The sequence below is a fragment of the Patagioenas fasciata genome, chromosome 7 (assembly GCF_037038585.1).
Source record: "Patagioenas fasciata isolate bPatFas1 chromosome 7, bPatFas1.hap1, whole genome shotgun sequence".
Taxonomy (NCBI): domain Eukaryota; kingdom Metazoa; phylum Chordata; class Aves; order Columbiformes; family Columbidae; genus Patagioenas; species Patagioenas fasciata.
The window spans coordinates 17694447-17717331 of NC_092526.1; the positions used below are offsets into that span (position 1 = coordinate 17694447).

The 22885-nt window shown below is 49.7% G+C and overlaps 2 protein-coding genes across 7 annotated transcripts in view; one reads left to right on the plus strand and one right to left on the minus strand.

Moving 5' to 3' along the window:
- Nucleotides 1-624: 624 nt before the first annotated feature.
- On the minus strand, nucleotides 625-20301 carry STK11IP (serine/threonine kinase 11 interacting protein). 2 transcript variants are annotated; one of them, XM_065841409.2, is made up of 24 exons: nucleotides 20070-20301; nucleotides 19762-19964; nucleotides 17643-17717; nucleotides 17220-17315; nucleotides 16228-16335; nucleotides 15949-16020; nucleotides 14929-15058; nucleotides 14640-14743; nucleotides 13930-14019; nucleotides 12852-12893; nucleotides 12192-12359; nucleotides 11811-11892; nucleotides 11338-11703; nucleotides 10966-11156; nucleotides 9900-10010; nucleotides 8922-9117; nucleotides 6957-7451; nucleotides 5195-5310; nucleotides 4909-5006; nucleotides 4556-4734; nucleotides 4220-4304; nucleotides 3676-3758; nucleotides 1938-2164; nucleotides 625-1617 (listed from the first exon to the last, which is right to left on the minus strand). In XM_065841409.2, the coding sequence occupies exons 1-24, from the start codon at nucleotides 20284-20286 to the stop codon at nucleotides 1477-1479; spliced, it is 3675 nt and encodes a 1224-aa protein (XP_065697481.1). In that variant the 5' UTR covers nucleotides 20287-20301; the 3' UTR covers nucleotides 625-1476. The 2 variants fall into 2 exon arrangements, with proteins under 2 accessions (XP_065697481.1, XP_065697482.1); XM_065841410.2 differs by lacking the exon at nucleotides 625-1617 and having other exon boundaries at nucleotides 2009-2164; nucleotides 3653-3758.
- A 61-nt stretch (nucleotides 20302-20362) lies between these two features.
- SLC4A3 (solute carrier family 4 member 3) overlaps nucleotides 20363-22885 on the plus strand; it is a 34865-nt gene continuing 32342 nt past the window's right edge. For 3 of the 5 annotated variants that reach the window (XM_065841404.2, XM_071810950.1, XM_065841407.2), the window contains exon 1: nucleotides 20432-20552. The gene's annotated coding sequence lies outside the window, so the exon portion shown is untranslated. Of the gene's footprint in view, nucleotides 20381-20431; nucleotides 20553-22885 lie in introns of those variants that run through there. The other 2 variants (XM_065841405.2, XM_071810951.1) reach the window with 2 other exon arrangements.

Here is a 22885-nt window from a genome sequence, read left to right on the forward strand (position 1 = left end):
GGTTGAACACTTACAGCAAGACAAAGACAGTGCCCTGAGAAAAGCAGACATCAGTAAAGGTCCCCTTTGGGGGTATCACATCTCACCTGGCATCACCTTCATGTGACAGGTCCATTTCTGCTCACCCCAACAGGAAGCTTCAGCTGCATTGAAACACCACATGTGGCTTCTTCACTTGCTCTGCCCTGGGCAGGGTGCAGAGATCCTGTGGCACAGCAAGCCCAGGCCAGGCAGCAGCATTTTTTCAGCTGCATTTAACTCTGTGCAGGACAGTTTGAGACAAGGTAAAGCCTGGTACAGGGAAGAATGTGGGGGCCTGTACAGCCAGTAAGCAACTTGCTGGAGCTGGAAGCCCACAGGATGCTCACCTGAGGACAATTGTCACAGGAGAACACAACCAGTACCTGCTGTCAATCTAATCCTGTTTGGGCCTTGTTCCTTGGTTGCTGCTTGGGAGCCAGGCGGGTGAAGATTAGCTTAGCTGCTCATCAGCACTCACCCCGAACAGGAGGGGAAGAGTGAACCCTGTGTGATGTTGGGGAATCCTTGTGGGTACTGCAGAACTTGTATGCAAGACCTTACAAAGGCATTACAGCAGTGCAAGAGGATGAAACAAGGAAAATGTGACAATTCAATAAATATAAGCTTTTATTACAATAGAAAATAGTAAAACTCATGTTAAAATAGACTCTTGCTTTTGGACTGCTCAGAAAAGTCCAAGCCTCACTTTTACCTGCCAGTGCCCACCAGGGTCCTGACCCCTAAGTGATGCACAACACAATTCTGTGCTAAGAGCCTCACAGCTCCTCCCCCCGCAGTGACAGTGAAAGACTATAGCAGCAGATGGATCCATGCCCTGCCAGGCAGGCAGGTAAGGGCTCTCTGTGGGGCTAACACTACAACATGAACATGCCTCATCCCCTTGTGCAATCAGGCTCCTGTTTGAAGCAGGCAGCTTTAGGGAAGCTGTGGACAAAACAGAGAGGAAGGACAAAAAAAAAAAAATCAGCAGATGATGGCATCTGTTCTGAGACAGCTAGGAAGGCAACAAATATACCTGCTAGAAAGGCCACAGCACCTGACTGTCTCTGGGCTGCTGCTTGCCTAGTACCACTGCATGTCCCACTGAACATGTTCTGGACTGGCTCCCCTCTTCCTTCAGTGACACTCCATATGACCCTGAGGAAAACTAGCAGACACTGCCAAGTTAAAACTTTGTGTGGCATATGCAGTATTACAGGGAACACCCTCCACCTCCTCCTTCCATGGCCAGCCCAGTGCAAGTGAGTGACTGTGCAGCCTGGACCACTCTGTGCTCCCCTCCTCTTCACCAAAAAGGGCCAGGGGCAAAAGCAGAGTAGAAAGCAGAGGCCACAGGACAAGGACAGCAAGGTCAGATGGGAGTGGGAGACACCACCATGGCCAGCACAGCAGCACTCTTGACTCCCAGGTCTTGCTTGCCTACAGCTGGCAAGCTCACTCCAGTCCCTCGTACACAGTCTTCCGTAGCTCGATGGAGAACATCTCCTCCCAGGGCCTGCGGATCCACTCCACCAGCTCTACCAGGAGCTCCGGGCACTCTGTGCGGATGTGCCAAGTGCTCTCCACCTTCAGCACCTGGGAAAGAGATGGAGGTGGATGAGCAGGGTATAGCCTCGACGGCACCCATCAGCCCCGAGCCATCGTTCCCCAGCACAGCTGCCAGTTTCTCCCAATTCTTAAGTGATAGCCTCCTCCTCTCTCTCTGCTGCCAGACATGGAAGTGTCCCTGTGTGACTTTTGTACAGCAGCAATTCATTGTGCTCCCCTGCCTCTGCGGTGCAAGCCCCTAGGTTAGGATGGGAGATGACAGCCCCAAGACACTCTTGGCAAGAACAGGATCTAAGCACAATCCAGCCCCCAGCATCTCATGTGCCCCGTAACCACTTCCTGGTTACCTCATCATAAAGCATCAGCTTGATATCACAAGGACAGAGGCGATACATTATGACATTGCTAATACTGCTGATTGGCTGCTTCTCCTTCAACTGGATGCTGCTTCTAGGAGGCGTTTCTGCCCCGTGGTCTTCATCCAAGGAGGGCTGCACCTGCCACTGGTGATTCTCCTCCAACAGAAACAGCATGTTTCGAGTGCTCAGCAGGGTCACAGGGAAAGCAGATGCCCCTACAAGGATACAAGGGAAGAGGAGAGGCTTTGCCGAGGGCCTGAGTCACCACAGAACCAGCTTTGCTTTCCGTTCCTCCCCTAGGGAAATCCTTTCCAGCAAGAGTATCTGGGTGAACAGCTTTATCCAGCTTCCTGACTGAAGGGCGCAGGGTAGCTGAATGTGGCCATGCTTGACCAGCTTATCCAAGCTCATTGCAGGAGCACGCATACAAAAGGGCACTGCCCAGCAAGCCTTGTCCAGCCTGTGTCCTCATGTAAGGCAGGAAAAGACACTCGAGTCCTCTGAGCTCCTAAACAACACTTTACTACTTCTTAGTTAAAAGTCAGCAGCTCCAGCTAAAAGGTCGCCTTTTTTGGCCTGGATTCATCTGGCTGCAGACATCTAGCAGTTGCAACAAAGAGCACACACATAAAGTTTAATACCAAGTTGGAAGTATGGCAGAAAGCAAAGTACTTTTGATAAACTGTAATGTGCATAAGTATCATCCAGCTGATTTCAGTGGATGCAAATGAAAAGCATGAGAACTTGGGAAAAAGTCAGATGCACAGAAACAGGGAACCACTAGGTGAAATGGCTGAGGTCATAGGGAATCACAAGCTGCTACAGCAACGTTGCTTTTCTTGTCACATCTCACTCTTGGAAATTAGTAGCAATATCAGAAATAGGATGTTTAATTAGTCCTGTTTACTTGGCATTGAGGCCTCAGCTGGAACTGTGTCCGGTTTTGGGCACTATACTCTAAAAAAGGAGACAACTGTATGGTAAGAAAAATGCACTTGAAGTTCTCCCTCCCACAGGCTATTTACTCAGCTTGAGGAGACCAATAAACAACCTGCCCACAGATTCCTCCTGATTCTCTTTCTCTCATACTTCCCCGATGGCCAATGGTGAACTAGGGTGCAAGAGCAGTAACTCACTGATCAGAATGTAATTAACAGCTAGGTTACCTTCTCCAGTGTCCCAAGCTAAGACAACACTGGAATTGTTCACTGAAGACTCAAATCCCAGGTTTAGCACATTTGTCTCTCAGCAAGCCCTGGAACAGAACTTGATGGGCTCCAGCAACCTGCTTCTGTTCTATTGTCTTGGGTTCCAGACACCTGCTTCTGTTTTCCCAAACTGAGAAGCCTTTCAGCTCCTCACACAAAACAGCTGTGTGTGACCCCTCAGCTCAGGGCAACAATCCAGCCCTTAGATAATCTCCAGCTTCTCAGAAACCATTCTGAGTCGTCACCAAACCTGGTGGGCAAGACCAACTACTCTCCCTAGAGCCTGGGCTTCCACACATTAAAAAAAGGGCTGGGAGACCCACTGGCTATATGGGATAAAACATACTGCTATCCCACACATCTCAACACTAAGAAAAGAGTCCTCACCCATACCCCTGCCCCATCTCGCTGCAGGACCAATTCCCCTGCTCTTTTCCTACAGACTGTACACTAAAACCACAAACATGAAAGTAGACAGCAAAAGGTGTGGGTCACCTGGTCACTAAGATCTCCTATACCTTGGATCAGATAGGCCAGCAGGTAGAAGAAACAAGCGTCATCTGCAGCTGCAGAATCTGTGGTCTTGGAATCCAGCAGAGGCCTGGAAGAGATACAATGGCATGCCAATCAAGGAAGCACTCTGTTTCCAGGCTGGGTTTGCTGTGAACTAGCTACTGCTCACTGTCCTCTTTGGGCAGGGAGAAACCCATCTCTTCTAGATGTTGCAAAATTCCTCTATCTCCTGTTACTCTATTACCTTGACAGCTAGGAACCAGATGCTGCTTGCAAGGGAGCAGGCTGCCGTATGCCGCTCCCTTTTCCCACCTCCATTATATTCCTCTGTTCAGGCTCCTCCAGGAGAGCCAGAGTTGTCCTGCTTTGCTCAGTCAGACATCCCTTTGCCTGCTCAATCCCTGAGCAGTAGGTACTTGAGCCAGCTGCCACTCCAGTGGTGTCTCCTCCTGTGCTGCCCTGTTTTGAGCACTATGCTGCCTAGGCACTGCTGGACAAGCAGACAGCCCCTTATATCTGAAACCCCAACCTCTCAGAAGCTGTTCTTACCATAGCCAATGTTGAGGATTCATTTCCACAGTAGGTATTTCCTTCACCTTACTCCTGTGTTTAGCAGGTAGCTCCTGCATGAGATCTAAAGAGGGGGAGAAGGTAGACATCTTTTATTGCATGCCAAAGGACAGTACATAACAGCACAGGATGGTTCTGTAGTCTACAGAGAGGCACTGGAAGTTATTATGCAAGTGGGGTTCTCCCCCAACTTTTTTCTGAACTGGCAAGAAGTGAATTTCCAACAAACACCCAACTACAGCTCTCCCGCTAGGTCTCCGAGAGCAAATCTTCCAATCCTCCCCCTGCTGCCCTCCCCTACAGCTCTGTTCTTACATGTCAAGTTCTGCAGGAACTGGTCACAGCAGCTTTGGTTCCGGATCAGTAGATTGTATGAGGCTTTCGGGTTCTCAAATTCCATTCGCAAGCTCTGGTGGCAGAGTCCCACTTCCAGATGGGAAATATCATACAGGTAGTGAGAGTCGTCCTTCTTCAGCCAGTCTGCAGGTTGTCCCCTAATCACAGAGCACAGCCCTCAGCTGCAGCAGGCTGCCCCAACTCCTCTCCCACATCAGACTGCAGCAGGAGGGGTTGCCAGAAGAGCCTCTGCATGTCACCACACCTCCAGGGTAAGGCTAGCACGGGTTGGCATTATGCTGCAGGATCCCACTTGCCACTATTCTCCTCACCTGATAGCCCCAGTGACTTCCAGCACGTAAATCTTGAGATCAGAGGCAACCAGGACTGAGAGGAACTCTCCTTGTCGGCCAAACTTCACCACGACCACCTAGAGCACAGAGAGGGTGGGTCATAGCACTGGCCTGCCCCTTGCCAGCCCACCCATGGAAAGGACTGACTTAAACACCCTTCAGCTCCATTCACACCCCACAGCCTCTGGGATGACACCCCAGTGCAGAACCCACAGCGTGGCAAGCAGGACAGCCAAAGAGCTGTAGAAGTGGTGCAGAAGCTCACCTTGAGGAAGCACTGGAACTCCTCAGTATTCTCCTCAAAAACCTCCATGTCCAGGTACAGCTTCAGGCGATGATCCACACAACGGAAGTCCCTCGTGTTCAGGACGCCATTTACAGCTGAGGAGAGTGAAGGGCAACACTGACACTCTGCCCACTGACCAAAGCTACAGCTATAGCTTTATTCAGCAGGACTGTAGGTAAGTGCAGTAGCAAATAATCAGTGAAGCTTAAAGAACATTTTTAAAGTAAGTACCAAGGCCTCATATTTGTTCTGAAACCGTGTGCTTTATTTTCAGGAAACACCTTTTAATTTAATTGTATTGATTTTTTTTTCACCAGCTGCTGCCCAAGCAGGCAGACCAGCACCAGGGCAGCAGGGTCACCTCCTCTGCACACCTGCTTCCATCAGGTCTCAAGCCAAAGGGCCCAAGACTCTCCAGGCTCTCCAGGCTACAGATCTCAATGTGGAAACACGAGGGAACTCCAACACTTGCTTTTTCAGATCTACAAAGCTTTGGTCTAACCCACCTTTCAACCTATGCTCAGCTGTTTAGTTAAAGGAGGACACTGCTTTGCTGCTAGATTTGGCAGGAGGGCAATTCTTTAATCACAAAGCCAGAAAGACATTTCCCATTTCAACTAGTGTCAGCTCAGGTCAGCTTTTTAAACTCTGACTTCAACTGCGGTAAGGTTAAAGGGGACTGAGGAAGACACTAATAAAACCACTTAAAAACATAATTAAGTTTGTCACGCAATTGTATGACCAAATAGTTTCTACAACAGCCATGATACACTTCCCAGCAGATCCTGTCCTCCACCAGAAACGCTACACTAATCAACTTCTCCCCACAGGAATCTTTTTATGGGCTCAGTTTTAAATTTGTGATTTGACTCAAAGCAAGAGACCATTTTATTTCTTATACTTCGAGTGCACAAGACCAAACATGGCAATCCTAAACATGGGTGCTATTCCAACTCCTCTTCAGAGGCACAGTCTTGAAAGGCTGCAGGAGGTCTCTAAGAAGCTGGTGGGTTTGCAAACCAGCACTAGACTTTAGTTGCAATAGAGTCACTTGGGCTGGAACAGATAACCTCAGTTACTTGGGCTGGAACAGATAACCTCAATTACTCTTCAGTTATTCTGTAAATCACAAGCTGATGCCCAAGGAAAGGCAGTCTGCTGCATCAGAAATCCAAGGCCCTTCACAAAAAGCATTTGTGGACCTCCCAGTAACTGCTATCTTGCACAACAGACATCACACAGCCAGCGCACAGTCTCTTCTTTTGGACAGGCTTTGTCATCTGAAGCTCACAAAGGCCATGGAGCAAAGCACAAGTAACTGTAGATCCACTAACCAGAGCCTCGTTCAAACACACCAGCCTCACACTGCACATAAGCCAGAGAATAAATACAGAGAAATTGTCCATAGGTAATGCTCCAGCTGGCAGCTCACTGGTGCCACAGGAACAAAGTGTGTCTGGAACTGAGCAGGGCAGACCCCAGAACAAGACCCTGTTACTCAGAGTCTGAGCAATATCAGAGATTAGGAGCTGACTCAGTTTTCCCTGCCTTCAGGCATGAGGATTGAACAGAAGGGGGAATGAAAAACTCTGCTCACAAGAACCACAGTCGCTGCCACTCATGCTAAATGACCCCCCCTTCCCCATTAGACAGGAGGTGGTGCACCCTGCAAGCACCAGTGATAAAGCCCAGCCCCACACTGTGCAAACCCCTAAACCCTGCACAGCTCCCACATACTCACGGGGACTGAGATTCCATGTTTCCTCGGACTCAGAGTTCAAAGAGAGCTGGGAAGGAGTGGGCCCATGAGAGCCGCTGTAATGGTAGCTGCCCATCAAGCTGCCCCCATTGGTGTCTGTGTGGCTGAGGGACAAGTACTGGCTCTTCATGCCCAGCTCCTTCTTCCTGCAGCCCCCATCTGAACTGCGGGAGCTGGAAGGGAGCGTGCCATCGTGCTCGCCACTCAGCTCTGGGGTCCTGGTGCTGTTGCTGGTATCCATCTCCGAGCTGTCCTCCCCGCCGATGTAGAACTTCCCACTCTCACTGGCCAGGGCAGGCACTTCCTCTGGGGCCTCCTGCTGGCTGCCTCCCTCCAGGACAGAGTCTGACAGGTCCTCACTTGTGCTATCGGGGCCAGGTGGCAAAGGTGTGCTGGAGCACTCCTCTGAAGGCAGGATGACCACATGGTCACTGGAACAACTGGGACAGGCTATGGGCTCACCAGCTGCTGAAGCATCTGTGGAAGATCTTATTAGGGATAAAGAAAAGCCAGAACAGTTCTCCCCCAACAGGATTTTACTTTTTTTTTTTTTTTCCCCTCTGAAAACCACAAACCATCCCTTTCAAAGTAGACAACAGTTACAATCCAACTCAAGCAGCTTGTTGAGTAACTCTGTTTCAAGTCATATCCTAAACACCTCCCCTCACAAATCAACAAGAAATTCTGGATCAGTACCAACATCCACCTGCAATACTTCTACTCAGATTTAGGGTGACCAGTGGGTGCTGTAGTTGCAAGCAAAACTACATCAGGGCTTTGTCTCATGATTTTCCTCCACTTCATGTCCACCAGTGCTCCCATTGCCTTTGAAGCCCAAGCCCACGACCAGTCAACCCAACCTCCCTTAGCCACCTCTGTCCCCAGTTTGGTGTATCCTCCTGGCCAGCCAAACCACAACCATGCCATGCCCCTTCTCCAGCTGTCCTCATCCCTTCTGACCCCAGTTCCTGATGCTCCCTTCACTCACACCACAGCAGGCTCCCAGCTGGATCTTGGGACTCCCACTACCCTGGTGAGGGGAGAAAGTATCCTGGGGTGGAGGAAAGCGCTGCCATCAGGGCAGGGACTTCTGCCCTCAGAGCAGTACTCAATTCCAGGACAGTTCATCAAATGCGCAGCATCTTCTGAGGTAAGGCTGGGTACTCCCCACTTCAAATATAAACTGAACTTTGAAAAACTCAGCAATCAGAAGATGCCTATTCAGCACTAGCCATGTCCCAACCAAAATATCACATCTATTTTCAGGCACCTGAAGAAAAATGTGGACAAATGGGAAAGAGGACAAAGCAGACTCCTGACAAGCAAATTATCTAGTGAGCTGAGCTTATTTAGTCTACAGGACAGAAGATGGGACTAGTCACCAGGGGAGACCAATGGCCCTCAAGTACAAAGAAAGGAATAAATCATTCCCCATGAGAGAAGAAAGAGTGGGCTTAAGATCACAGTCATTGAGACTTAGGTTAGGGTTCCAGTTGTTTTAACAGCCAAAGTTTTACCTGAAATACTGGAGCAGATTCCCCTGAAGCCTCCATTAGCAAAGGCTCTTTAAAACAAATTAATCTCTGTGGCAGAACTGACCACAGTTTCAGCAGGACTACATGATCTTTAAGGCCTCTCCCAGATTTCAGATTTATGTGGGCCATCTCCAGTTTCCAGCACCCCTGTGTTCTCCCAGACCTCAGGCCACCCACAACAGGGGTGCTGTTTGCTTAACCTTAAAACTGTCACTTATTTCTGCCAGTGAAAAAGGCAGGCTCTTCTCAGTCCAAGTGGGCTAAGTCAGAGTATATCCCACAACCGGTTTCAATTCCAGTACAGCCAAGGCATCACCCTCACTTATACATTCCACACTCTACACTGCAGCTGCCATTCTGGCAGTCTGCCTGGGCATCAGCAAGCATCCTTCTTCTGGGCACTACATCCTACCTTGATCTGAGGCAACCAGGGTCTCCAGGATTTTGGCATCATCAACCTCTGAAGGATAGGGACCTTCACGCCAGGGAGCCAGGGACTGTGAAAACTCCTGCTTGCATTTCAGACACTGGAGCTTTGTGGATCCCTTCTCCTGGTCCTGATTTCGCCGATTCTCCTCAACAGCTGGGGACAACACTTCAAGGGCACACTAGAAGTAGCAGCACAGGGAAGAGTGCTAGCAGGCAGCTATAACCGTCCTAATAAAAGCAAGCCTCTGACATCAAGTTTTCTCACATGCCTCATTACAGCACTTCAGAGTGCAAGGGGTGCAGGGCCATTTTCCAGCTAACAGCGTACCACAGTCTGTCTGTGTGAGACTTGCGAAGGGCATAGAGCTTCTGCAAGGTCTTCTGCAGAAGACCAAGAGAACCTGTTTTTGCAGGTCTGTGCCTTGTATCTACATATTGACTGTTTTTTCTTGGAACTCTGGTCTCAAAGGTCCCATCTATTTGTGCCTTCTCTGTAACAACTTGTTTAAATGTACTTAAACAACAGTACATCATGAAAATGCTTGGATTGAAGACCGGAGTTGCTTACAGCAGCTGTGCAGACCAGAGCTGCCATAGCACTGACACTCACTACCCAGAGGGATAACTACAAGCTGCTCAGCACCCAGGGAACGTTACATTGCACATGCACAACAAATAAGGAGCACTAACTTGACTACTAACTTTTCTTCCCAACAGGGAGAAAACTGCAAGGCTTTCTCCTTGAGAGCACCTTCATGCTCCGGGAGCTCCACCACCCATGGCCATGCTCACAGGGCCCTCCACAGGTTATTTGTGCAGCAGGAGAAATCCTCAGTTTATAAGCCAAGCACAAGCTGCCACAGGGCAGCAGAGAACAGGGGCCCCATGCTGGCTGGAAGAATTCAGTGTCTTTCAGTAGCAAATGCGCCCTCCCCAGGCTGCCCCCTCCAGCCTCCCCTACCTGCAGACACTGCTCCGGGCAGTCGTCAAGCACCACATATTTGCGCTTCTGCCGGTCCTTGCGAATGTAGCTGAAATGCAACGTGAGGACAGGAAAAACTCGCTCCAGGTCCTGCAGGAGACAGAAAATGCCAGTTCTAGAAAGAGGCTGCAGCATTCAGTTTACAGCCTACATTAATTTGCAACTGGCTGAAACCCAGCCATACAAGCACTTAATTTAGTAAGCCCTGAGTAGCCCTCCAAAACTGATAGCTTTTGGGAGCCTGTTAAAACGGGCATAAATAAATAAATAAAATTAAATTAAAATAAAGTACCTGAGTTCTGAGGACAACAGTAAGCTTCAAATTCCAGAAAAAAAGCATCTCAAACAAAACACCTTTACACAAAGGTATGTCAGAAGAATGTCAAGCCACAAGCATTCAAGAGGTACAAGGGCAGGAATAAAAAAAAAAAATGAGTTGGAGCTTTTGGTGAAAACAGTACTAGAGAAGCCTGAGAACACATCCACGCACACACTGAATGTTAAAGCCTACAATGACAAAAAGTAGATTTCTAAATTCCCTTTCTAACAAACCACAAAAGCAAAATAGGGCTGGTAGTGCTAAAGCATGCACCTAGAGCAGATGGAGAACCACCCACTGAGCTCCCAGTGCCCTTCTAAACATCCTGCTAGGCTCAGTGCTGCACTGTCTAAGGAAAAGTGCAATCCACAAACAGTCCTGCAAGGCCAGGGTGATATCCCAGCAAGGAGTGGATGGTAAGGTCTCTATTTCATTTAGGCTCCTGTTGAGAAGTCTCTCATTCCTGCATACTGGAACAAGTCCAGCTACCATTTAAACTCCAGCTTTGGAACAGAATTGGTGCTGGCTTCTGCTGCATTATCACATGTACTCTAAGCAATAAGATGCTGTTAGATACACATGCATTGGGTGGAAGAGATGCTCAAGCACTCAGGCTTTGCAGGAGCAAGGAAAAGACCTGCAGGGACTCTGAGAGAAGCCCAAATCTAGGACGCTGGCCCACACAGGGAGTAAGATGCTAAAGGCTCACACAGAGGCATAGCTCACCATCCTCTTCCAGCTTATCTCAGAGGTCTCCACCTTCTGCAGGCATTTCAGCTCCAGCTTGTGGAGGACTCTGGCAGCTTTCAGCTCCACCTCAATCACATGTTTAGCCGTGATTCGCAGGAAGATCCAGTCTGGCTCTGGGTCCCCCTCCCCTTCTATTTGGCTCACCAGCACTGGCTGGCAAAGGTCCACTGCCAAACACAACAGAGCACAGGTCAGTACACACACCAGGCCTTCAGGTTTGCTTGGCTCAAGCCCTTAGAAGTCTCATAATACTGGGCAGCATGATAAAGCTTCAGGGATATAATGTTTGACTCATCTCTCTTATTGTCTCCCAAGCCCTCAAACACAGCAGTGGAAGGACTTGTTTACCTTCTGGCTTCTCCTCTTCTTCCTCTCCCAGCATTAGCTCATCTGCCTCCTCCTCTTCTCTCTGTTCTTCTTCCACAGGCTCATCCAGCTGCACTGCAGGCTCCTCCTCCTTCTCAGTATCATCTAAAGGAGAAGAGGATTTCTTCTGGGATACTTGGGGTTTTCCTTGCTCTGGGTCAGAGCTCTCGCTATGCAAGTCCACAGCAGCAGGTCTGCCCACAATCTCATCTGCAGAATGGCTATGGCAGATGATTGGTTCTTGGTCGTGCTCCTCCAGGTGTCTCTTGTACTGCAGCCAGTCAACACCAAAGCGATCTCTGAAGCTGTCCAAGCGCTTCATCTCCTTCTGATGCTGCAGGACCAGGCCTGCAGAGAGAAAACTCGGGAAGTATGAAAATAGACACCATGCCAGAGCACTTCTCTGACTGTGGCAGTTCAGTTGCTGCATTACTGAGGAAGAAGACAAGCCTCACCAGCAGAGAGAGATAAAGGCTGGGGCTCATGTTCTGTGTCACTGGGCTCTGAAATGCTTGCTCTGCGCACTTTGACTTTTCCCTGGAACAAACAGGATAAGAATAGTTGGGAGGCATCAGAATGACCAAAACAGCATCTGATGAGAGGCTCTGCCAACCTGAAGGGTTCATAGCTATAACCGTGCAGAAGCACACTGTGAAACATTTGTCACAGTATATCAAGACTGATTTTAAGCCTAGACCCTTCCTAACACACAGTAGAGGCTCAGCACCGCACAGTTAGTACAAGACTGCAGCCCATAGCACAAGGCTTTCATGCTGAGGCAGCCCCTTCACCCCAAATGACAGTTACATGGTTAAGAAGCCGTCTCGGTCCCTGACCTTGCTTTTCTTTCGAGGGCGCCTGACAACCACATTCTCTGCTGGGGACTGACTGTCACTGAAGTCTGCAGCACAGGAACTGTCCAGAGCACTGCGGTCCAGCGTGGTCTTCTCTGAGGTAGAAGTGTGGATGGACTGTGACACACTTTGCACAAGTCTTGGAAGGTACTGAAGGCAAAAGAAGAGAAAGTTGCCTGCTGAGTGCAAAGGGGAGACAAGGTAACCACGCCACAACTCAAGCTGACAACTTCCCTGCCCCTCATCATCTCAGTCCAAGTGGTGACAACAGATCCTGCCTGGCTGACTGGATTGTTTATCACAACCACTCCAATTTAACTCAATCTCTGCCTTTCTTAAAAACAGCAGATGGGAACCAGGCAACTGTTTGTTTTGCTGACATGTAATTCAAGTGTCAAGTACCAGATAGTCCCTGAAAAGGAAACAGGCAAGGCTCCAAGTTCTGCCAGGCTACATAAGACAAAATAAGTTATACTGGCCAGTCCCAACAATTAGTAGGAATCAGCACAGGCTGAGCCAAAATTAACTGTGTCAGAGTCAAGGCAGCCCACATAGATTTAATGAGGCACATGATGATGCAAAAACCTGACAGAGTTCCCACTCCCAAAGCCAGTAAGATCAGTTTACAGCAATTGTACTTACCATCAGGTCCGAGGAAGAGAGTGGCTCCCCATCCAAGAGGAACTGTAATTAGAGACCCATTTGCAGTCAGATTCCACTTGACTGGCACACACTCAGGACAACATCTGCTGACTTCTATTCCCTTTCAGGCCACCCTCAGGTTGAAATCTCTGGCACAAAACTGCAAAGACTACCAGAAACAACGCTGTTCCTGCCTGTCCATCACTCTTTTAGTCGTAGCTACCTGACCTAGCAGCATACAAGGCCGGAAGGGACCATTGTGGTTTTTCCTGTTTACAGACTTTATGACTCCCAGAAACATATCCAAGACAGTTCACGGAAGCGGTACAACAGGTTATTCTGCAACAACTCATGAATTGTTTTGAGATGTACTCACTTTCACCTCAAAACCTGCAACCTACTTCTAGCCTGAGTCTACCTAGCTTCCAGTAACTTGAGCTCTGTGAAAGCTTGTTCCAAGATGCAGTTTGAAGACAATGAATCCAGCCATTTGCCACTAATGTGAAAGACTGATCAGCTCTGAAAGACCTCTGATCCATAGCAAGCAAATTTACTTTGCTAAATTGCCAGAATGCTGTCTTTGCTGGCTTCTTTACTTAAAATCAGATTACCAAGGACTGACCTAAGCACCAGGGTACAAGGGAAACAGTGACTGACACCTAGCTGAGAGCAGAGTGATAGGGAGAAAGAAAGAGGTGGCCATGGCTGCCAAAGCAGTATGTAATTAAGCACGGTGGGCCGAGACAGTGATCTCCTTCTTTCTAAAGTCTAGCTACACAGTCATTAGCAGGAACAGAGTCAAGTTTTGGGACCATCAGTAGGCAAAACTGATGAAGTAGATAGCGAAGATGTGCTAAGATCTGAGGTCTTGCATACTTGAGATCAGTATTCAAGTCTGTCTGCCCTGGCAAGCACACCATTTAAAAATTTAAGGATAAACCCATACAAAACAATCAACACTCTTACACCACTGGAATAAGTTTTCAGGTTTATGAAATTCTTTGCCCTCATTTGCCCTGAGTGTCAAAACACCCTACACCTTCAACAGCAGGGGCAGAAAGCACGTGGTAATACTCACATTGGAGGAGACTGCCCTGGGAGACAGATGTACAAGGGTTGCAGATCGGTGGTTTTGACAGAACCATAATGGGTTTCCCTCTAAATGCAGCTGGATAGGGGAAATAGAGAAATTGTTACTAGAAGCAATATTCTATACCCTGACATGATCTGCCTGCAGGCTCCAGGCTTTGTCTCTGGCTCAGGAACTATCCTTGCAGTGGAACGGTGATCAAGCCAGGAAAGGACTAAGCTTTTACAGTGCTTCCGGAAATTTGTCCTGCAAATACAGAAGGAAATTAAAGTACTTCCTACTCATGCTGTTAAATCATTAGCTTTTTCAGTAATGACTCTGAGAAGTGCTGAGAGTACAGTCCTTTGCAAGCATATAGTGCCTGCAGTTATCACCCTTCAACCTTCTCTGAACACACAAATCCACAACAGGATTAGAGAAGGATCACTACTGAACTTGACAGTGTTAAAAAGAGAAAAGAGGAGCAAGTACATGGGGATGGATACATGGAAAAAGGTTAGCTTCAGCACAGGCCACTGAAAATGAACGCTGAAACGCAGATGTCTCTCCAAGGCTCCCTCATCAGCTTCCCGCATTAAAATTAAATGCTCAGGAGTTTAACTGATCTTTCAAAACTTTCTTCTCACCACAGAGTCACCACCTTGCACCCCCTGACCATAATATCTCTAATCTACCACCCCATCAGGTGTTGTGCTTACTTTTTTTATATAGTGCAGGGTGGACAACGGTGCCAACTGAGCATGCTCCAGCAGCAGATTATAGGCCACATCTAGGTGCTGCAGATTCACCAGCTGTTCAACCCCTGCAAACAAAGCAAGAAGCCATCAGCATGCTAGAAAATACAATTTAGGACCCTCCCATCTACCACCCTCCCCCTCAAATTGAACCCTAGTTAGAACAGCTGTGCCCAAGATTTCAACTTCTGCTCCTCCTCTAGGAAGAGAGAAATGCCTCAAACCTAGATGTGTTCCTCCCTTGTGGGCTCACCATTAATGCTGTCAAGTTCATTGCTGCGCAGGATCAGGGTCACCAGCTTGGACTGGCTGAAGATGCCAAGGTTTGGCACCTTGGACAGGAAGTTATAAGCCAGATTGAGGTACTCCAGTTCTGTAAGGGTCTGTTCAGAGAGAAGAGTAGCACCAGATGAACTGGGACCTTAGCTCAAAGTCTCACACTGGACTCAAGAGAGGGCACTAGGCCCTACTGTTCTCTCCATCCCACCAACATCACCTAACAAGTGAGTTTCTTGAGACTATTTCTGCAGCAAGACTTACATATTCACTTTTGGAGTGGTTTGTCTAGGGGCACTCAGCGTGATCTAAACTTCACAAAATTTGCTAGGAGCAGCTTTCTCCTTCCTCATCAACTTCAGTGGAGCACAGAAAGGGACTGGAGCCCCTGCCTCAGCAAAAGGACTGAACTACCAAAAGAAGCCCTTCCTTACCTTTCCAAAGATGATGATGAATGACACGCATGCCACTGTGGTGGATTACCACCTTTCTAAAGTAGCTGACAGGAGATTTCTGAGCGCAAGAAGGAAATGCTACCAGCAGTCTGAACAAACTGAACAGCAGGTCTCCACAGACCCACACTTGGCTACAGAATTCCCACCTGCTGCACTTATTAGAGTGAAGTCTTGGCTGCAGTAGAGTGCATACTGCATGTGTGACTGTATGTACAGTACACACTGTATGCATCTCTGTATTTAGCACTCAGCCATGCTGGAGAGCCAAGTGACACACACAGTGACACACACATTGATACACACAGCTAACTCTCCTGTCTTAGAGCAGATGAGGAACACTGCCTTCCCTGTCTCAGAGGCTGCACATACAGGAAAACACTTCCAAGGCTGCAAGCACTAGCTCTAAATCACATGCCTGCTGGGCCACATCTCCAGTTTCTTTTGTTATACTTCACCTAGCAAGTACATGGTCAATGATTACAGCACTCTGACAGTGTCCTTTCCATACAGGGAAACTCCAGTGCTCAGCCCAAGATACTCACCGTTAAATAGTGCTCACAATCCTGGATCTTGTTGTGACTCAAATCCAGGACTCTCAGAGCATTCAGTAATTGCTGAAGGACAAAAAGATACTAGATGAGATCCTACAAATGTCTCCACTGCAGCATGGAAACCCTGTCCTGCTGGGAGAGGCCAGCAAAATTAACACTGCCCACTCCCTCCCACTCAGACCTAGCAGCATCAGTAAAGGAGTGCCCGGTTCTTGGCTGTGGTCACCTCCTCCCCGCTCCTCAGTCACACAAGAAGGAAGCCCCACTCACCAGTGAGTCATCCAAGGCAGTGATCGAGTTATAGCTGAAGTTCACAGTCTGTAATTCCAGCCATGGGAGAGCACAGCTCAGATCTCCACCACACGCTGAAATTATTTCCTAGGAAGGAGAGAGGAGTACTAGCTGTTACAGTAACAGCAGATGAACACAGGGGAACAGCTACTCTAGAACAAGGCTGGCATATTGTGCCTTACAGACCCTGTCTTGCCTAGAGCAGTGATGACTTTCATGTCACTAATTCAAATATTTCGAGATGGTGGGCATTCCACGGCTAGATACTTAGAAAGAAGGGGAGATACTTCTGCTTCCTACACTCAAGTGGGAAGTTAACCTGTTACAACTTGTAGGCTCTGAACACTAAGCACAAAGATTTATGCTAACAAAACCTTTTTCAGACCTCCATCAAAGCACAGGCAGAGAAGATACACACACCTTGGTCAAACGATTTGTGCTCTGGCAGACAAAAGAACCTCTTAAAACATCCCCCACCAGCAGCCCCTGCTCCCCAGCAGGCAGCTGCTCCTGTGCCACAGACAGAAGGCCACAGCCCCACGGCTCACACAGCCCACACTACTCAGTTCTCTGTAGCTGGAGGTTGCCTTCATGTTTCAGAAACCTGCCGGGCACCAGAGCAGATAAGACACTGGAGTACAGTATTCCCTCTGACAATTAGCTCTAATTTAACATTGCTGAGGTACAATGGAATAAACCTCAATCTTCTGCAGGCCTTTTGAATTTGGAAACAGCTAGACATGCAGAACGGTCAAGCAGTTAAAAGCAGACCACAGAGTACATGTGTATTCAACCATGAAATACTTCAACACTGTAGGACCCCAGAATGGGAAAGGGAGAAAAAGGCACATGCAACATGGATTGGTAAAATGGTTAATGTTGTATCCCACATCTCCCCTGGGTGAAGGGCTATAGGATCAAGACAGGTTTTCTCGTGCAATTTTCCCCATGAGCTGCACAGAGACACTCACCTCCAGTGTACTGATACATTTGCAACAGGTTAGAGATTCCAGCTGAGAATAGACAAATCGCAGTCCCCGGAGGCAGTGTGAAGGAACAGACCTCAACTGAAGCAGTGATAAGAAAGTAAGGACAACATACATCAAAATACTACAGTGTAAGAGGAGCTGCCATCCCAGGCCCATCTCTGCAAGGGATCTCCCATTTCCTGCTGGAGCCTCCCTCCCTAATACTCATATCCAAGCTGGAGCCTCCTTCCCTCTGCTCATATCCAAGCTTTACCCCAAGCAAGTGCTGCAGTTTAGACTTGGCCTTCTAGGGAAGCCACAAAAGCCTACCCAGGTTTTAGGAGTAGACACATTCTACAACCACAAAACTAACTCAAGAAAACCCAAATGGCAAGACTCAAAGCCAGTTCTGTCTCCTATACTTACTTCCAGATGCCGGAGGGACTTGAAAGGGAAAATCTTCACGGCAGACTGCAAAACACAGTTTGGAACATGAACAAGCTAGAGAAATCAGAAAAGAAGTCTCATGTCAACCTCAATTTGTGTTGATGCACTGACTGCAGCACCTTGAATAGGCCCTCCCTCCAGCTCAGCTGCTCACTAACAAGCTCTTCCCAGCCCTGATACCGGTGCTGTATCCTGGCCCCATAGTTCAACAGAGGTCAAAGAGAAAAGCACATTAGCAAGCACAAGACCATGGTCTGCCAAACCACAGAGTTCCTTTTCTTCTCCCTTGCCCATGTGGCTTCACTACTTTCAGAAGCACAGTGAGGTCCAACAGCCAGATTCCCGATCAGTCACCACTAAAAAATCTACTAAATAAAGACAAATCTAACTGCTGGAGCTATGTTTATCGAGCAAATGAGCTGAACTAGCACACTGGTGGGAGGTGTGCCTGTGCGTTTCACAAGAACAGGCCAAATAAGGCAAATCACAAGCAGATACGATGGAAAACAGAGCTGGTCTCCAAGACACTGTTAGCATTAAACTGAAGTACCTGCAAACCTCTCCTTTGCATCCTGTAGCACAACCACAGGCTCTTTCACCACAGGGTACTGAGGCTGTGTTCATGTACCACAAAGCAGCATATTAAATCTAGCTTCTTATGCTTTCTATGGACAGTGTATAAACAGTATTTCAAAGCGAGTAATGAAGCAGTTAACGCTTCGACAGCGGACACCAGAGTACAAATGGAGAGACCATCTCTGCCAGCTACATCCACATTCATGCCAAAGTGACTCATCAGGTGCAGAACAGACATCCCAAGGCCTCATCACCATGACCACTTCCACCATTACAGCCCTGGTGGCAATGAATCACTACACACTGCCTGCCAGCATTGATACAGTATGTGGAACAGGACCATTTGCAGGGGGAGCTTGCACTGGGAAGCTCTGATGATCAATTTTAGTAGTTTATTTCAGATGCCATTCTTGCTCTGTGTCCTGACCGTCTCCTCTCCCTCCACTGTCTTAAGAATCTGATGAGGCTGATATAATTTATTAGTTTCTCCAAGCAATTCAGTTACTGCACCACAACGGGTAGCCTCCCCTTCCTTACAGACTTGTTACAGAAAGAGCCCATTTTTTGGTTAACACAAGCCCTCACCACAACATCCTCATGACTGCAGCATCCCTGCACGCCTCCTTCTGCCAGGGGATCTGTGTTTCTCCACAGGCTCTGAGACCCACTCCAGTCTCTACCCTCAGCACACCACTACAAAATCCTCCTAACAACATTTAGATAAGCTCTCCAATCTGTTTCATATGGAAAACACTTTAAAAAGACATTGCAGGCTGCAGTGCTCAGCCACAACACCTCCTGAGCACCACTGTGGGACCTAAGAACTGCTGCTAATTCCCCTTCCCCTTTCGGGCCCATTGCACCTCTCCTATCCTACCAGCAGCAGAATCATGTGCAGCGTTGTAACACATGCCACCTTTCAAAAAGCCCTTGGAAGAATCCTTAGCTCTGTACTTTTATTATTTTTTAAAGCCTTCTTAAAATTAACGAGGACACATTACTAGCAATGTCCCATGCTGTGAAACAGATCAACCAGAACCACTGCCCAGGCAGGAGCACACAGAACTCAGAAATAAGAAGCAGCAGGTCTCAGAGTAGTGGGTGTACCCAATGTCCAACCGCTCTGCTGCCTCGTGCAGATCAGTCACCACTCAGGGAGCACTCAGCAGTGCTCAGTTGCCAGATACTGCCCGAATTGCTCAAGCATTTCAGGAAATAACCATTTTCCCAACAATGTCAACACCCTACCAAGGTCAGAACATAATTAACCCCTGCAGCCCCTGTTTTTAACTCTGCAAAACTTTCTGCTGAGTTACACAGCTGATCCTAGAGGAAGCAGCCACACACTGTCATGCTGGACTACGACTCCACGCAACAGCCCTGTGAGAGCTGCCAGACCCACACAGCACACACGTAAGATGGGGTACATGGGCACCAAAGGAGGCCACTCTGACACTGGCAGCTGTGTCTGCCACCGCCACTGGCCAGCCTTGCAGCATCCCCGGCCCCAGCAGGTATGGACCTTCAGGGAGTGAGTCTTCTGCAGGACGTCGAAGAGGAACTGCGCCTGCAGGATGGCCGCGGTCTCGGCGGGGTGCGAGGGCAGCGCCACGAAGCCCCGGTTCTGGTTGCGGGAGCCCAGGTGCTGCTCGAAGACCTGCGTGAGGTGCTGCAGGGTGGAGGTGAGCAGCGTCAGCGTGCTGGAGCCGTCCAGGACGAGGTCCCCTGCGGGGAAGGGGAAGGCCGGGCCGGGCCGTGAGCGCTGCTGCCCCCACACCGGGGCCTTCACCCCAGGCCGGCCCAGCGGGACCCGCGCCGGCCGCCACTCACCCGCGTCCTGCAGCAGCCGCGCCAAGCCGTGCACCAGCGTCTCCGCCGCCATCTGCAGGGGTAAGGCCGAGCCGGCGGTGACTGCGGCCCTGCCGCTCCCGTCCCACGCCGCCGCCGGCCACTCACACTTCCGCGTTACCACAGAGACGCGCCCTTCCGCCGCAACAACGAGGCGGCCGCCACGGCTAGAGCGCCGCCGCTTACATCCGGTTGCCATGGAGCCCGCCCCAGCGTCCCCCTCCCGCCCGGCGGGGCCCGCGCCCCCTGGCTCCCGCCCCGCCGCCCCGCGCCGCCGCCCCGCAGACCGACCGGTAAGCGGGGGCGGCCCAGGAGGAGCGGCGGGCCTGCGCCGCGCCGTGCGCAGGGCCGGCGGGAGGCCGGGGCCGCAGCGCCGCCCGCCGCCAGCGCGGCACGTGTCGGGCGGAGCGCGGTGGCGGGGCCGGGGCGCGGCGGCGGGCGGCTCTGCTTCTCCGGCGGTGCGAGGTACGGGCCGGGCGGGGGCCGGGGGGAGGCGGGTCCTGGCGTTTGTCCCTCCGCTGCCCCGGCAGCAGCAGCCCACGGGCGCCGCGGACACGCGTGGTGGGCACCGCTGCCCCGCAGAGCCCGGGCAGCCCCGGAGTGCACAGGGCGGTCCGGTGCACGGCACGGTGCGGGTCACGGCATCGTGCATGGTAGGGTGCAGGGCGTTGCATGGTGCATGGCACGGTGCAGGGGCTGCATGGCACGGGGCACGGTGCACGGCACAGCCGGCGTCACAGTCCTGGGCACGGTACGGCGCCCGGTGCGTGGTGTGGTCCTGTGCACCGCACCTGAGGGGTTGCATGGCACAGCATGGCATGGCACAGTATGGCACAGTACAGTATGGCACGGTACATGCTGCAGTGCATCCTCAGTGCCTATGTCCTTTCACTCCCCCAGCTCTATGTGTGTCTGTCAGAGCCACCCGTATGTCCAGCGGAGGGGTGTGTTGTTGTCACTGGTGCTGGTTCTTCGTTCTGGAGTAGGTTTTGTTCCCTTGTGTTCGTGTATATGTTTGTTGGCTGTGTGAGCTCTGTCCCGTCTAGTGCTGCTGTGAAGGACCTGTGAAGGGAGAGTCAGGGAATGGAGCAGGTGCTTCAGAAGGGAATGGCTATGAGGGTTCATCCAGGCTAGTTCAGTAGGGTATAGAATTAATTAAAATATCTAAGCCTTATGAAATACTTCTGTGTTCTTAGTTTCAGCATAGCCATGTGGCAGAGAGATCCACAGGTTAAACCCTTTATGCCTGAAAACTTTGTGTGTGTCTTATACGTTGCCTTTTCATTCTGGTATGTGTGTCCCTGTTCCTCTGCTTTGGCAGGGGAGAAGTAGGGGCTGTGCAGTGCCCCCCCTTTCATTCAGCTTTGAAGCTGTGACAGTCTCAGTGACATCCCAATGCTTTGGTGTATGCAGCAGCACCCCTCCTGCTCCTCTCCTTCATGGACAGGCTCATCAGTATGTCTTCCCAGGAAAATCTTCCCAGGCCTCTAATCCTTCTTCTTTTTGAGCTCTTCCCATTTGTGTCAATCAGCCAGAGTCTCTTCTCCTCCTCTGTCCCCAAACCAGCTTTGTCCCTGTGTCTTTATCCCTATCTTAACATCCATTCCTTGTCTAGACACTTCACGGCTAAATTATTCTCAGCCGGATGGCCAGGGGATTAGGGAAGAGCTGAGGAGGTGGATGGGGGCCCTGATGACTGTCTCCATGCAGCCCCTTGCTCACAGCTGCTGTTACCCTCCTGGCTCATCTGTAGTACAAACAGGCAGCATGAACTGCTCGCCTCTGCCCCTCAAAGATGTGCCAGGTGCATTTTTCTCAGCAAAACAGACAAGCTCCTGCGCTGGCACTATGAAACAGCTTTTGGGGGCTGGGGGGAGCCCCACTGAAGTCCCTGTTAGCAACATGTGGGAGATACCATAGCTGCTAGCATTGCAGGGGCATGCCTGCTTGCTTTCCTTCAGCATTCGTTTAGCCTAGATGGTCAGTACGCAGTACGTTGATTTACGTGAGCCAGTTCTGTTTACTGATGTGCTTGCAGAGAGAGCAGGGAGGTGTGAGTGCACACGGGTCGGCAGGCTGTGGATTTTTTTTGGCCTCGCTTCGAATCTGGCCTGCTGGCACGATGCTTCTATTACTGAAAATTACTTCTAGCAGGAATGCTGAATCACATACTCCTGACTACCAGGAGATGCAGTAGGATGAAGCTATCATTCATTTAGTTTTCTTTACTGTTTTTTTTTTTTTTTTTTTTAATTATTTCCCCTTTTGTCTTATGTTCTTCTTAGGGCAGCCCAGGCAGTCATGCCAGCAGGCTGGGCACTTCAGCATGATGCTCACTAGCAGAATTCTCCCTAATATTCATGTTAAGCTTCTCTTTTAAATATTAAGCCACATCTAAGTCTGTGCACGGCTGCCTGAAAAAAAAATCTTTAGTTGTGTTTTACACCCTTGAGATTTTTCCAGACTACTGGCTTGTCCCCTCCCCATCTTAGTCATCCTATATTATGCTAGACAAATTTAGCTCCTACTGGCAATTTTTTGTTGCTCTTCTCTGAACTCCTTCTGTTGTGGGTAATAGAAAAGCCAGGTCAGATGTGGGTAGGTGTCCATTCAGTCTTTGTCCCACAGGTTGCACAGAATAAGGGGCAAGTGGCCTCTAGTGGCCAATCATCAATTAATGCACCGACAGGGAGCACCAGTGCTCCCAGGCGGTGGGTTCTCCCTTCTCGAGAAGGCTGGAGACCCGATAGGGTTAGGATCAGAGAACACACATTCTGTCCTTGTTGCTTTCTCTGCCC